At 35.0% G+C, this 16,406-nt stretch overlaps 1 protein-coding gene across 1 annotated transcript in view; it reads right to left on the minus strand.

Annotated features, from left to right (window-relative positions):
- LOC134789377 (proton channel OtopLc-like) overlaps nt 1–16,406 on the minus strand; it is a 30,481-nt gene that overhangs the window by 9,145 nt on the left and 4,930 nt on the right. The window contains exons 2-7 of the mRNA XM_063760009.1: nt 13,739–13,909; nt 4,797–4,869; nt 3,969–4,034; nt 2,982–3,135; nt 1,126–1,237; nt 104–253 (exon numbers count right to left, since the gene is read on the minus strand). Coding sequence (XP_063616079.1) covers nt 104–253; nt 1,126–1,237; nt 2,982–3,135; nt 3,969–4,034; nt 4,797–4,869; nt 13,739–13,909 — 726 coding nt within the window. The remainder of the gene's footprint in view (nt 1–103; nt 254–1,125; nt 1,238–2,981; nt 3,136–3,968; nt 4,035–4,796; nt 4,870–13,738; nt 13,910–16,406) is intronic.

Genomic DNA, 16,406 nt, shown 5'->3' on the forward strand with positions numbered 1-16,406 from the left:
AAATGAAAGGTGTCGTGCATTAACAAACCAGCTAATGCGTATGTTCTAATAAACGAGGGAAACTAATAATAGCGAAGTAGAACAATTAAATTATGTCACTTACCTCTTGTTTCCTAAAATACTCCACAATCTTTTGCTCATGAAGGCCTTTAGTTCTTTGATTTTGCAAGGCAATTTTCTTGTATCGGCCTATATCGATGAACAAATATAAGTGGTAAATGAATCCTATGCAGGTCAGCGTCAGTGTATAATACTAAAAAAAACAAATTACACATTATATATTATGTATGTTTTGAAATAGTTATTTACGATACAAGTGCGGAAAAGAGGAAATTCGAAATGAGTGGCGACAAATTAAAACACGACCGAAGGGAGTGTTTTAAATCGACACGAGTTGCGAATTACCTATTCGCACGTGTATTGTACAACGTTTTACAGTACATATGGCCCTTTAAATTTGTGACGCACGAAAAGTGCTATTTTCCGCACTAGTGCGGGAAAATAGGACCATATGTACTGTAATAATAGTTTAATTTATTTAAAAATAAACTTAGGCCCTCCTCCTACGGCATCGTCCTCGTTTCAACCAATCGTCACCCGTTTAGGATGAATATAATTTTTTTTTCTTATTCCAATGTGTGTGAATAAAGTAGGTAAACAACAGAATAGACAAGTATTACAGAACTGTATAGTACAGTCGCCATCAGATATATCGGAGCGTCCGAGGTGCTCAAAACTATCTGAACACGCACTCTAACGCCTCGACAATAGAGGCTTGTTCAGATATTTGTGAGCGCCTTGTCCGCCCCGATATATCTGATGGCGACTGTACTTAGCAGTTTAACGAGGTGGAGTGGAATTCGCAGATATAACTTATTCTCAGAAACTTATTCTTATACAACTATCATTTAACAGGTCCCATTTGGTTTCTTAAATATGAATACCTACATAATAGCATATATATTACTTATGTATATTAGTAAATTGAGGATTAGTAAGTCAAGTACCTACTATGTTCTACCAGTATATAGGTCACCTCGTTATTGTATTGTTATTTGTTATTGTAATAAAAGATTGTATTATAATTGAAGAATAATTTTATACCTAGGTAACGAGTGAACTTACCGTGGACAGATTATCTACAAAATCGACGAATGGCTCTGCTACGTACACAATCAACCCAAAAGTCACTAATAATATGGCGTAAATTGAGCTTAAAATGATATTCATATATTCCCTGAAAAAGAAAACAATAATTTAGACACGTTTAAAAAATACATTATAAGTAAGTGGAAATATTCAATGTCTTGGGTGTGACTTGAACCCACCCAATATGTTGTGTTGTTTATTGGGTAAGGTCTTGGTAGCTCAGATGGCAGGGCATTGGGCTAGCGATCCAGTGGTCGTAGGTTCAAGTCCCAACCAAGACAGTGAATTATTCCAATTTTAATTTGTTTCTAATAGTGTAGTAAATAAAGGTAGTGGACCCCGCAGTAATTCCTCAGCCAGAAAAAACTTTACAGTATGATAAAGTATCAATAAATAAAAAGTATTGTATAAATTTCCAAAGAATAATAATAATAGGATTTAAGTAAATACCTAAAGTCTTAAATCGTTAATATCTTTTTACGGAAAAATGCTCCGTTTAAACTTTCTTCTCCGGACATATTCATGTAACGTATTGCAACAATATATGAAATATCAAAAAAAAAATCCCCGTAGAAATACCAATATTAACAAAATATAATTTTTTGGCGTGTCTTGGACCGGAAAATTGCTCAGTCTAATTTTTTCACTGGAATGCCATTTTATTGCCGATTTATACCTACAAATTGAAAATCTAAAAAAGTTACCATGTAACTATACTTTTTTCCAGAAATTGCCTTTTTACTCGCTGTGGAAAATTTCTCTATCCATTTTATTTATTGAATTAAGTTCACAGTTTTCTTTCCATTCAACTATAAAAACATCCAAAAAAAAAACGAGCGTATTAAAAACTAAACATATCGGGAGCAGTATATAGGGAGCGGGGTGTACAAGGGATGATATTTCTTATGGATATTTTGGATTTAAGTATATACGTGACTACTTAGTATATATTTAAAAATAAATCAGGCTGAGAAATTTTCCACTCTCAGTTTTTAATAGTTCTAAAATACATAAACTTGGGTATGCATTTTTTTTGGATTTTCTTACCCACTACGCCAAATTATATTCTAAGATCATATAAGAAGGAAAAAATGGCAGAGCAATTTTCCGATGAAAATGAGCGTCAAAAAAGGAATTATCATAAAAAAAATATTCTCATGTTTGACAAAAGTTTTAGATTTTTTTCTAGTATCACATACTGATACAAATAACTTATTTGGTAAAATAATTTTGGACGGAGGAATTACTCGGTTCAATATACATATAAACAGATTTGTATTTTTACGTATAAAAACCTAACTTAGGAGTGTTTTTTTTTTTGGATATTTCATATGTTAGTTTCGGCTCATACTATACAATAACCAAGCAAAATTTCATCGACTGAGGAATTAATGCATGGGTCTCCATACAACATCTTGCTTCGTTTACTCCACTATAAGCTTAATATCATAGCTTAGTACATTCAACTAATTAACGACCGGTCTGGCCTAGTGGGTAGTGACCCTGCCTATGAAGCTGATGGTCCCGGGTTCGAATCCTGGTAAGGGCATTTATTTGTATGATGATACAGATATTTGTTCCTGAGTCATGGTTGTTTTCTATGTATTTAAGTATTTATATATTATATATATCGTTGTCTGAGTACCCACAACACAAGCCTTCTTGAGCTTACCGTGGGGCTTAGTCAATTTGTGTAAAAATGTCCTATAATATTTATTTATTTATTTATTTAATTTTTTTATCAAGATCGGTTAGAAATTAATGAGTATCTAAATGTTACATATACTTATCTAAGTAATATATCTAGATATCTAAGATTATATCCGACTGACTTTGTAAGCCGCCTGTTATCTTCGGGCCTGGTAGGCGCCGGCGCGTGCGTCTCCACGGAGCGTATGGACTGCGCATCCATGGTGACCACGGAGCGCTTGCGCGGCGTCGCGCCGCCACGCATGTCGTTTGCGGGCGCGTATAGCCGGTAGCTATCTGAAATATATGCTTGTAGTTTGTAGTGATGTACCTACTTATTGTTAGTTATAGTTTGATAAACCAATAAGGGCCACTTGCGCGTTCCAGGGTTAGCCAACAAACTTGGAGTTAACCGTTTATACAGTACAGTTTAACCCTATAGGAACGGTTAATTCCGAGTTAGTTGGCTAGCCCTGGAACGCCCACGCGGCTCTTAGTCAGTAGAAAAAGGTGCAAAGTTAATAATTGGGGAGATCTAATCTTCACGCCAAGATTTTTCAAGTTTGCCGTCTTAACCTAGGTACTGACACATTGGTTTGCAAGACTTATTTGAGGCATAAGATAAATTTCTTAACTTTATGGTCAATTATCAATATTATTTATCATACGAATAAAATTCTGCTGACGATAGATCATTTAGTTTTAGTTGTGCTTTTTTCATCAATGATTAAAATTAAGGTTATTTACGTTATTGTTTATTATAGTAAATAAAGAAATATATTACTTAGGGTAATTCGCCAGTACCTGGCCACTGGCCAATAACTGGCCACCCTAAACTAAAAATGAATTCTATTCACCTATAAACAGAATTTATTTTAGTATAAGGATTCAATAACTGGTCAGCATCAATAACTAGCCACCTTATACTAAAATGAATTTTGTTTATAGGTGAATAGAATTCATTTTTAGTTTAGGGTGGCCAGTTACTGGCGAATTACCCTACCTATTCTAAATCGATAAATAACTATATTATGTACAAATTAAATTCAGATAAACAAATGAGTAGACAATTGGTGGTTGATGTAATGGTCAGATGGAATAATTTTATTATTAAGTCTAATGTTACCTACTTAGTGACTTGACGTCGCCATTGCTTTTGTAAGTGCCGTTATACGGAAGTGGACTGTGTCGATCGCCTGAAAAAAAGTTTCCGATAAAAAAAATTTTTTTAGGCATATTATTATTGCCAACTGTACTTTACATCTCTAAAGTAACCTCGTCAAAACAAATTAAGAGGTTTCCTGGTAAATATTTACTTACCTCGGTAGATAAGTCTTGACTTTTATCATCATCATCAGTCGATACATACTTACATCTTACATACATAGTACCAAATTATTATATAGATTACATACTAGCTGATACTAGTTCCATATCGATATGTGCGATATGATTATCCCTTCTTCATAAATATACCCCGCCCGCAGCTTTGAATATTAATATTATCCAATACACGATTTCCCGCTATTAAAAAAGTTGTGATTGGTTACTAAAAGTTTTGATTGGCTACATCTTGGGCGGCATTATGCAGGAAAAATAATTTAGAATACAATAAAATATTGTCAATATTTTCAGTATTTTATTGTATTCAAACAAAGGATGAATAAAATTGCGTAGTATTCCAATAAACAAAATTATGCAATTGGTCGTTGCCATGACAGGTCCTGGCATTTTATTTGACTATACATGACATAGGTATGCACATTTTGGCATATGTTAGTTATTTGTAGCGATACTATCTCAGGGCCAAATAGAATCTTGTCAAGGTATAAGTGGTTAGTGGAGAAAATAAAAGCACATTAAAAAGACAAACGGGAAAGAAACAGGCAAGATATATATTTACCTAAATATACCGAAGTGGCTCTGTGTGAAATACGTGACGTACGTGGACAACTTACCAATTGGCGTATTGGAGCCGGAGTCGTCATTCCTTCCCGGAATTATGAGTTTTGGGGTTTTCTCAATAGATTCCTGTAACACATTAGTAATGAAGAAGATTACTTATTTTTCATCTCATCAGCTGGTAACTCTCTTGATTGGTCAAAAACTAATGAGAAAGTTGCATTTTATCCACATATGGGGCAAAGTGATGCAAATTTTGTTGTTTCCGTATGTTAGTTGGTAGAATTGACTTTTAAATGATGATTTTGAATGATAAATATTTAATGACGTCGGATTTGATTTGGTTTGATTTTGTTTGATATCTTAAGTACAGTTAGTATTTTCTTCAGGTTGGTGTGGTGAACATTTTTGTGTTTCAATCAGGGGCAAAATTAGTTTAACCCTCGTGCTTTGAAGCCCTTGCAACGCTCAAGATTCCATTTTTTTATAAAGTCATTCTAAACACTAATCAAAAACAGGTAAGTTTAAAATAATATTTAACTATATTTAGTTAAATATTATTTTATATACCAAGTCTTGACTTGACCATGTCATTAAAACTAAATATATAGGTAAATACTCAACTCATAACGTATCAAGTGTAAGTAAGGTAATAATGTAAAATATACAAATTTCATCATATGTATTACATAAATTCACAATAATTCATAACGTGTACTCGTATTTTTTCATTGATATAATTATCTTCTGTTAGAAAATGCGTGGGTTGCGTAAAGTTTACAACAAGTGTTAAATAATAGGAATATGAAAATATTATCAAATAATTGTTTTATTTCATTTTTGCACATTTACCAGAATTGAAGTATGAAACCGAGCAACATGTTGAAATAAAAAAGTGAATTTTATTAATTAAGTAATTTAAACTTTACTGCACAAAATATATCTATACAATAATGTACAAATGGCGGACTAAATGCCAAATGGCAAATAATGGCAAATTTTCATACCAAAGTTTCTATATATGGTTCCGTGTGTCGAAATCCAAATTGCATACAATTTCATATGTGCGCGGAGCGACTAAAAAGTGCATGAGCGCGGACGTCGAAAGCCGTGCAAAATCGGATTAATAACTTCATTAGTCGCTTGTTTCTCTCGATCGACACTACCAGTATTTCACTATATAATCCTATTACGGTATTCCACCGTGGAAATTCCACGTTTTCCGGAAACGAAATTGTGATGGTAGTTTCCAGATTTTATCATGTTTTCATGTTCTGGTATCTGACTTACACAATATCGGTACGTATTATATACCTATCGGTTACTTTTTGTTTTTTTGATGTGAGTAAAGGTAAGTATTATATGTAGGTATTCTTACCTAACTAAGCATTGTTTTAATTTGGCATAGGTACTTATGAAAGACCGGTTAATAGTAAAAATTTGACTTCATGAGTAGTAAGTTACTGGAGTAGAAAAATAAAAACCTGTAAGTGAAAACCTGTTAAGTATACTCTTCAATAATAAATTGTAAACACAAGAAATACTAATTGGACTATGAAAAAAAATGTTTTGCCAATTATTTTGGGTAGGAATTCAACAGACGTAGAAAGAAACATTAAGATAGAGGAAAAGCGACACAACTCCGTCAATTTTTTTTTTAGTATAAGACGACCCTTTCATGGTGACCTTAATTTCTGTGACATAAGTGCTCAATTTTGTTAACATATTTTACTTATAGCTTAATAACGACCCATTCCTGGTGAATTTATATATTAAATATATTTTTTTAATTTATTTATTGTGAAACTGCTGACATACGATTGTAAATTAATAATTTTGAATGAAATTTTGATTGTCAGTGTTATTTTTCGTACTCCATTATTCATAATGTAAAAAAAACTGACAATCACAATATAAATTCCTAAAAATTTACCATGTGTAATTTTAAGTGACATTGTATATTGTGAGATAAATAAATCATATCATATCAATAATACCTGATAATACTGACAGTTCTGCTTCGACCAGCAGAATTATAGGAGAGGGTAATATGATCTGGACGAAGCTTATTAAAAGTCAATTCTTTCTACAATAAAATTTCCATGGAATGTTATTATAAAATCGAAATAAATCACATTAGGCATTGCTATCATTGGTTCCATTGCTGAGTCGTTTGTGTCAAAAAATGAGATTGTTAGGGTTCCGTACCCAAAGGGAATAACGGGACCCTATTACTAAGACTCCGCTGTCCATCTGTCTGTCTGTCTGTCCGTCTGTCTGTCTGTCACCAGGCTGTATCTCATGAACCGTGATAGCTAGGCAGTTGAAATTTTCACAGATGATGTATTTCTGTTGTCGCTATAACAACAAATACTAAAGACAAAATATAATAAATATTTAAGTGGGGCTCCCATATAACTAACGTGATTTTTTTTACCGTTTTTTGCGAAATGGTACGGAGTCCGACTCGCACTTGGCCGGTTTTTGTTTTTCACTAGACGAACTTCGCTGCACCGAGGCTCGTACAACCAAAATGGCATATTGAAATGTTTCCATTATGTGACGTGGTGAGTTATAAGGGAACACAAAATAAAGAGATTGAAATTTCATTAGCCGAGGCGTTGGGGCGGCACGGTGAGTCCGCAGTGGGTATTTACAGCGAGGTAAGGGGGTGACGTAGGGCGAGGGTGGCTCGCAGGCGGCTGGACTCAAAAGGTTCACAGTTGGTTGCGCTGGAGTTGACCCGCCTTGCAAACACGGCCCGCTCACCGCTCGTTCATATGGAACTGTACCTTTTCACATTCCCTTACATTACATTTTTGCTAATGATAATGGACTTCATTAAATTTATGTATATGTTTGAAAAGGATATTGTAATGATTACATTGCACTTCCGGACTGGATTAAAATGTATACAAATAATAATATAATTATATTTGTAAATGAACTCGATTAAAGACTTTTTCTATTAAATTAGAAAAGCAATGTATTTTTTGTAATTAGATTACTTCTTATTTCCAATAGTTGTATATTATTCAAAGATATATTAAACATTAAGCAGGTAGTGTCCACACTATGCTTTACCAGAAATCATTAGGAACAACCCATTGCTTTCATAAATACATGCATTCGATGTTAAACTGCCGACATAGCTTAAAATTATAATAAAATTTGTTTTGAAAACACGGTATTAAAAAATGTTACGGTATTATAATTAATTGTAAAAGCGCTAATTGTTTTATTTTGATTATGTGTGATTCGTGAATTTTTTGTTTTTTGGTCAGCCGGTCAACGCGGCCAACCCTCCATACAAAATCCAAAATTTTATCGCATCAAAAATGTTTTTCCTTTACTTTTCCTAATCAGAACACGATACCGAATATGCTCTTAAACGGATTTCCACTATTTTTGTTACACCTTGTATATATACTTAGTAATCCTTCTTGACAGTGAAATCACGTATTTATCAGTTAATGACAACGCGTAGTTAATCTTAATTAATTAGGTTGTTATCTGTGATGAATGCTCGGATAATTTATCATTAATGACATTATGTTTCCGTCGAATAGTCTGTTAACTTATTATTGATATTCAATTACATTATTTTGTTTTACGTTAAATGATGTAATCAATTTCCATCCAAAAGATATATTTTCACGTAATAGAATTATTAAAGTAAGAAATAACAATAAGTAATACAAGCGACATATGTTTGGGTGGATTGTAAAAAATATAAACTCTATTTTATTTGTATTAAAGTAAACTAATAAGCCTATAAAAAATAAAAAAATAAAAATTTGTTAAGTACTTTTTAAGTTATAATATATTTTTAAGGTTAGGTTAGGGTTACTTTGATAACATACCAAATGATAAAAATTAATAACGTTAAGCGCTTATTAGATTATTTACTATAAATAACGTAGGGATTTAACTTATATCATCGCACTTAGCAACAGATTTTCGGATTTTGTAAGCTTTGTCGTTCCAGTAAATTTGGTCTGTGCATCCGGATTTTTGATATGTTGCCTTTATACTTACTATTTGTATAAAGTTTTATATAAAATATTGTATGCTTTCGATGCGGCACGAATAGATTTTGTGCCCGCCACTATGTTTGCGAGTGCATCATTGAGTTGTTCTTCTTGGTATTTTTTGTAATCTCTGTCATTGTTTCTATAAAAAAATGCATATTTATTTATTGTATAATTAATACCCTGGTGGGCTAGTGGCCACGCACGCACGTATAATTAAAAACCCAAAAGCAAAGCCGCAGGATAAAATATAGCCAATTTCCACCCAGTAAGTTCCATACAATAGAAACGGGTAAAATAATATTTGAAATCAAATGAGCAGTTCCGGAGATCAACTCCTACATACAAACTTATAATTTAACAACTTCTCCCTCTATAGCACTGACTCAAACGATACCTATTTTACCTATTTATTATATAACTATTGAAAAAAAAATACATAAAAAAATCGTAAGCTGCCAAAATAATTCATGGTGTTACTTTAATCTTTTGATCAATTTCACCACGTATAAGTGATCAAAGACACCCCGACCCATCGATTCCCCGGCTACGTGCGCATGTGTAGGTTGTCGAATTCAGGTATTTTTTTATAAACTCAAGAATAAACACTGATTAACCTAAGACACTATAAAATTACATGTTTAATACATTTGGTACAAATATAGTCAAAGTTTTTCAACCAATAAAACCAGGAAGAAAAGCATACCCGCCATTAATTTTTTTTTCGTTAGACGAAATAATAATTTTACACTCGCATCCGATTACTACGCGGTGAAGCAACTATCAGTGTTGCCAATAAAGAAAAAATAACTGCAAAGGTATTTTTCAATTCGTTAAAACAAACAATAAATAACGCACAATCACCTGAAATATTATAAAGAAGCCGCAAAAATATCTGACACGATCTTATTATTTGTAGAGCCATAAGACCGTGTCACGTATTTTTGCGGCCTGCGATGACTAACATATTATTGCAGGTGACTGTATAAGTCTACATAGCTGCATAGCATAAGGCCGATTTATGCCATATTGTAAACAGTATTAATCACCCTCTATTAATACCTCTATTAATAGTAGTAATCTATCAGATGAGCGAAAAGTTTATCACGTTGCAGTCATTTAGCCTGTTAATTGATATTAAAAATTACGATCAATGAGCGTTAGTGGCACGCCTTCTATTCGATAAAATTAGGAGTGTGATTAGTATGATATAATATAGGTGATTGTCGTTTTATTTTAGAGTCTGTGCGGAAAGAGAAGAGTCGTGGAATGTATGGGGCCCAATACATTCCACGACTCTTCTCTTTCCGAACAGACTCTATGTGACGCTAATTCAATTTTTTTTCTTTACATTACAGTGAGATGGTACAAAAGGTAAAAAGTACGATCACGATCACGATCTGTTACATGTTGCATCTAATGGTTGCACCATCCGCACTTGCGAGACTGATCAACGTCACCCGGCGCGCCGCGGCGGTTTACTAAGAAACTTTCCATACAATAAAATTTAGCGAACTCTTTAACGATGACAACCCAAGTAACACAAAAGTAGCTGAATATTGTTTGCATAATAGAGCATTCCGTACTGTATGCTGAATAAGGTAGCTGTATAACGTCTGTATAAGCGCTTATACAGACGTTATACAGAAGGTTTGCGCGCAAAGTGGGCTAGCCCACGCCGCTTATTACTGAATAACAGTAATGTAATAGCTGTATAAGTGTGTGCCCACACATTGAATCACTGAATAACACTTGTATAGAGGCTGTCAAAAGCTTCTATACCGCTTTTAAACCAAAGTTATCCAACTTTGTATAGAATGACTCAGTTAGTCACACGTTATGCAGCTTTTGGTTCAAAAGTGCATTGTTACAGAAAATATATTCAGCTATTTGTGTATGATTTGTCTTTCATTTTAATTTGTGAACTCGTGTCAAAGTGTAGTGTCTGAAGTGAATACAAAATAAGGAGGACATTATTAATGATTTTTTAGTATTTAAGTTTTTTATTATTGTATATATATGTTAGTTTGTAAGGTATGTATCTATGGGCCTTAGTAGCCTGAAAATAAATGCTTTGATTGATTGATTGATTGATTGATTACCCATATATTGATTCGATGTTTATATAACATCAATTTCATTGCGCATGCGACTTTACTGTTAATATATATATATACATTTTATTTAAAATTTTAAAGCGCCGCGTAAATAATGCACTGTTTAGAAAGTAAATATAGAAAATGTAGTACTCCACTTTTAAATTTGTAATTTTCTTGCGGTGTTTAGATGTTTTAGTGATAGAAAATGTACTTTAACAAGTTATGCTACGATAAAACTAGTTTTATAAATGAATATAAATGGGTTTTTCAGTTCATTTTAAATTCCTATTTAATTTTAGAGGTTAGAATATGAGCAACCGTAATGGCGTCCGACTGTGCTGAATATAAGCTGCTGCCACAGCTATTATGTGCTAAATTTCTGAATAGGCATTCACATTATTCGCGTTACTAAGCTACATGTTAGATAATAATGGTTTTAGAACAACAAGTTTTGAATAACATCAGTATAATAGTAATTGTTTTCGCAATCTTAAAGCATATTAGGGTTCTATACACAAATGGTAAAAACCACATAGATCCTCACTAGTTTGATGAGAAACATTATAGGTATGTAACACGGGTAATATTCAATCCTACTTCCTACTAATATTATAAACGCGATATAATATTTAAGTTATATGATAAATCTGGGGGCACGGCAGATTACACAGTTATTTTTTCCGTTAACAGTTCCGAAAAATATGTAGTAGGTAAAGGTATACGCAAAGATGTACGACGTGAGTACGAAGATGTGTATAGTACGAGTATGGTATGGTTACGAGTATGGTATGAATATGAATATGGTATAGGTGCGAAGGTGCGGGTATATTAGTAGCGGGTATCACGGGTATGAGTACAAGTATAGTTTGGTATGGGCAGTATTGTTTAAGTATGAGTACGAGTATAGTGTGGGATGGGTATGAGTAGACCCACTTGAAACCTAAAAACAGTATGTTCAAAATCGACAGGAGAATCGACTTCGCTTTATTTTAATGGGGGTGATTATTTTATTTTTCACATACCCAGTCCAGTCTACAGGTTTTTAATGCAACAATATCAATAACTATCATTTGCCACCTTGTTTGCAAACTAGCAACAACCTTAAATGGCCATTGGTAAACTTTATCTCGTTGCAGTAAGGTATGCAAATGGTCAGTTAACAGTGTTTACGATGGTAGCTAGCAATTGTTTTACGTCATTAAAACGACAATGCATCTTGTGTAAAATAACCAATCGAAGAGAATTGTTAAGAAAACTAAACCTCGATTTTTTAAATAATGATTGGATTAAAGAATAAATACGCGAGATGCGTTCAAAATAAAATAAAAACACGCTCAAGCTCAAAGCAATCAGGCTCAAGTAGCACTGTTGACCGTGTATAAAGCTACGGAACCCTCTCCACCGCGCACTTGTTGATACTAAGCAGTAGTTTGAATAGCGCTTCTCATTGCGTTCATTTTGCAGCTTTTAGCAAGAAAAGATAGTATATGTGTACTAAAATCACTATAACTTAAGTATAAGTGTTGTTTTAGTATTTATTATTCAGACGTTATGTCTATAAAAGCCATAATTAACTCATATATGCAGCTACTGAATAACAATTTCATTACAGCTTCCAGTAATAGCGTCCACCTTTATTCAAAAACTAGCATTAAAACAGAAACTGCAACCGCTTTTATACAGTTGAAAGTCTTCACCGACGCTTCTTTCCAGCATTTAGTAGCCACTATCACATTTTTCTTAATATGGTCTGCTTAATATCTCACAACACAGAATATATACAGCTACTTGCTGCTAATGCTGCTATTATGCAGCTTTTAGTGACCACAAATGCTTTAAGCTGAATAATGTCTGACTAACTGTGTAAGAAATAAGTATTATTCAGCTTTAATATGCAAAACCGATACTATGCAAAATTTATTCAGCATTTATTGGTATATAGGCCCCACTAGGCCCACATATTTTCTTATTCCGAATTTAGTAATTTCCACCGCTTATACACAAAATTTATGCAATCTTAATTTGAATAAGATGATAATTTTACTCTATTATCCTGCTTGTGTGTTACTTGGGAAACAGTTTGGTGCAACTGACCCTAAGCAAGAGAATGTCACAGAATAAGTAGGTAATAGTTAGTATTTTTTAGGTCTTTGACAGCGTCTCAGAAGTGCATACTCGGGGTTTGCCAGCAAGCCATGGAGCGCAGCATATTAGGTGTAAAATTAATGGATAGTATCCGGAACACCACACTGCGCTCCAGAACACAAGTCATCGATGTAGCTCGGAAAGCGGCTAAGCTGAAGTGGGACTGGGCGGGCCATGTGTGTCGTTTGCCGAGTGAGTTGCTGTGGGCCAAGATTACCACAAGAGTGGCAGCCCAGCTCAAAACGGGGATTTGGCAGACCACGTCGGCGATGGCGAGAGGAGCTAGACTCATTTTTAAAAGAATGACCGAAGACTGCTCAAAACCGGGAGGAATGGAAAAAACGGGGGGGGAGGCCTTGACCCAGCAGTGGGACACAACAGGCTCTCAATAATAGTTAGTATTTCATACAGAATGTCCGCGATAGATAGTTATAGTACTTATAGTTACTTAGACATGGTCACATTTGGTTTATCACTACACCTTATAAAACAAAGTCCTCCGCCGGCGCCGCGTCTGTCTGTTTGTGTGTATGTATAATCACGATAAACTCAAAAACTACTGAACGGATTTTCATGCCGTTTTCACCTATCAATTTGTTAAGGTTTTGTGTAACCCGTGCGAAGCCGGGGCGGGTCGCTAGTTAATTATATTTTAGGAAATTTATATGTTCAGTTTAATACGTATTTTGTGTTATTGTATATTATGATGATGCAGTTACTCACATTCCTCTCGATGTCAGCTGCGTAGTTGACGCTGCGCTGCGGGCGGCGGCGCGCTGCGCGGGCGGCGCTGGCCGTCAGGAAGTTCCCCGACACCGGGCCCGGTTGGGACATAGTGCGCCGCCGCGCGGAGATTTCTTCCCCCGAAGACCCATTTACTGATGTATTTACAACCTAAAAAAAACGAATTGTCTTAATACCTTTAAGCGTATGAATGTTTAGGAAAAATGTGACTTAGTAGGATTTTTATTATTAAAGTCATCGCCACTTTTTTTACTTTATATTATGTATATGTAGGTAGGAAGTTTAGTCTGAAATTGTACTACAAATGTATAATTTGCATCCTGCATTATGAGTTTGAATTCGAATACATACACTGAAACGCGATCAAAACAAATCATGTAAACGTAGAAAAAAAGCCATATCAACTGAATCGACCGATTTACTTACACTTTTTACTTTTACAAAACAATCTTTGTTTTTCAAAAGAAAATAGATTAGATTAGATTTATTTATTTCATAATATGAAATTACAATATAAATTATTATCTATACTATGCATAATGATGATGAATGATGATGATGATGATGCATTCCTGTTATACCTCATTAGGGACATAGGGCTCGCAGAAGAATCCTCCATTTGTCACGATCTTGAGCGGCTTCTTCCAGCTCTTTCCAGCCGAGTCCAGTTGAGCCAGCCTCTTTCTCAACTGATCGCCTCCATGTAGTACAAGGCCTCCCCGACCGCCTACTGCCGGCCGCATGCCAGCGGAGACCCTGCTTGGCCAGATGGCTGTCCGGCCTACGGAGTACGTGTCCGATCCAGCGCCATTTCCTTTCGAGGATTTCCCTTCCTATGGGCTTCTGTTCCGTCATCTGCCATAGTCTGACGTTTGAGATGGTTCGTGGCCAGTAGATCACTAGAATGCGTCGCAGGCATTTGTTTACGAACACCTGCAGACGATTGGTGACATCTTTCCTCATCACAAGCCATGTCTCGCAACCGTACAGCAGGACCGACTTGACGTTGGAGTTGAACATCCTGATTTTCGTACGTCGCGTTATCACGGTGGACGTCCATACAGGCTTCAGCTGCGCATATGCTGCTCGCGCCTTGTTGATGCGCGATTGTAACAGACTGACATCTACATTCATTTATTTACTCTCTCGGAAATTACTGAATCTGTTAGGATTGAATTTCCCGCGTTATATTGGCACTGTTAATGCGACAGTGGAGTCGGAGCGCCATCTGGCCTTCAATGGGTAAACTAGTAGGTAGCTTAGTTTTGGTTCACTATTTACTACCCTGCAAAATTATATAATTTAATATTTTAGATGAAAATTATTAAAGCAATATTTATTGTTTAATTAATTAAATACTACTACTACTTCATTGTGCTTTTTAATTTATTCATGTTATCCTTAGAGATGCCATCTGTTGTAAGGTAGATGAATCAAAATACGCGGGAATGAAGTAGACCAATCATATGCAAGGGTGGCAAATGTTAACCAATCAAAACTTTCGATTTTGGTTCAACCATTGAGGAACTTGCATTAACATGGCGGTTTAGGGGTTCTCATGGAACCCGCGAGCGAGGTTATTTAAGGAATCGAAAAGAGGATTCGAGGCTTTTTCCGTCAGCAGAGCGTCGAGTCAATAAGGAGTCCTGTGAGTGTTAGTTTGTAAGGAAAACCATGCGTTTAAGCTTGTTTGCAGATATGAAACTCAATGGGCGAGACGCCGCTTACAGCACCCTGGTACGATGGGCGTGAAGACTGGGCGTGTGGTCACCGCGGTGCAGCTACCAAAAGCACTGCATCTCGCAATCATCAAGCGAAGCTTCACCCGGGCCGTGGGCGTGTATAATTACACGAATCCATCACGTGACCGCTGCCCATCGACTACTTGTCACGGTACGTTAATTCATTTAAACTTAATTATTTGCATGTCATTTTATATCTTGAGGAAACCTACATACATGTTGCGTTCGTCCATAGGCTGCATTGATGGCATACTATCCGTAGAATTTTAGGTTTGTTTGATACTGGCGAGTTAAAAATAGAATCATTATTTTTATATTATCGTTGTGTGAATATAGCGGGTAGTTTGCATAGACCGCGTTACATTATACCCTCCATTGTGCGACAGAAGTACCTAGGTACAATATCTGTTCATGGTTATTGTAAGTTCGATCCTCATACGATAGTGTTGTTCTAATAACTATGACAGAGAGGGTTGGAGTTTAGTATATTCAAATATATTTATTTGGTGAAAACATAAATCGTGTATGTGCTTATGTGCTTACATTAACTCAATATTGAAGATAGGTGTTTCAGTGTTCGTGTGAAATGTGGATATAGGATATATGCATTCAATTGCAATGACGTGAGAGAGGTTGGTATGTTTTGTCAAGTACATAATATTTTAGCTGTGAATCTTTTAGCTGTAATTTAAAGTATGCTTAGTAGCAAATGAGCGTGGTTATGATTGTGGGTTAACTAACAACCCTTCTAGTGTTATAGGTTACGGGTGTTACTCAAGTTACGAATACCACATATGTAATTAGTGTTCAATATTTATTGTTAATCGAAATATCTACCACAATCGATAGAGAATTCAGAAAGGAAATAATTAGTGTGTATGTATGTATTTTTGACGTTTTATTTA

The sequence above is a fragment of the Cydia splendana genome, chromosome 3, assembly GCF_910591565.1.
Source record: "Cydia splendana chromosome 3, ilCydSple1.2, whole genome shotgun sequence".
Taxonomy (NCBI): Eukaryota; Metazoa; Arthropoda; class Insecta; order Lepidoptera; family Tortricidae; genus Cydia; species Cydia splendana.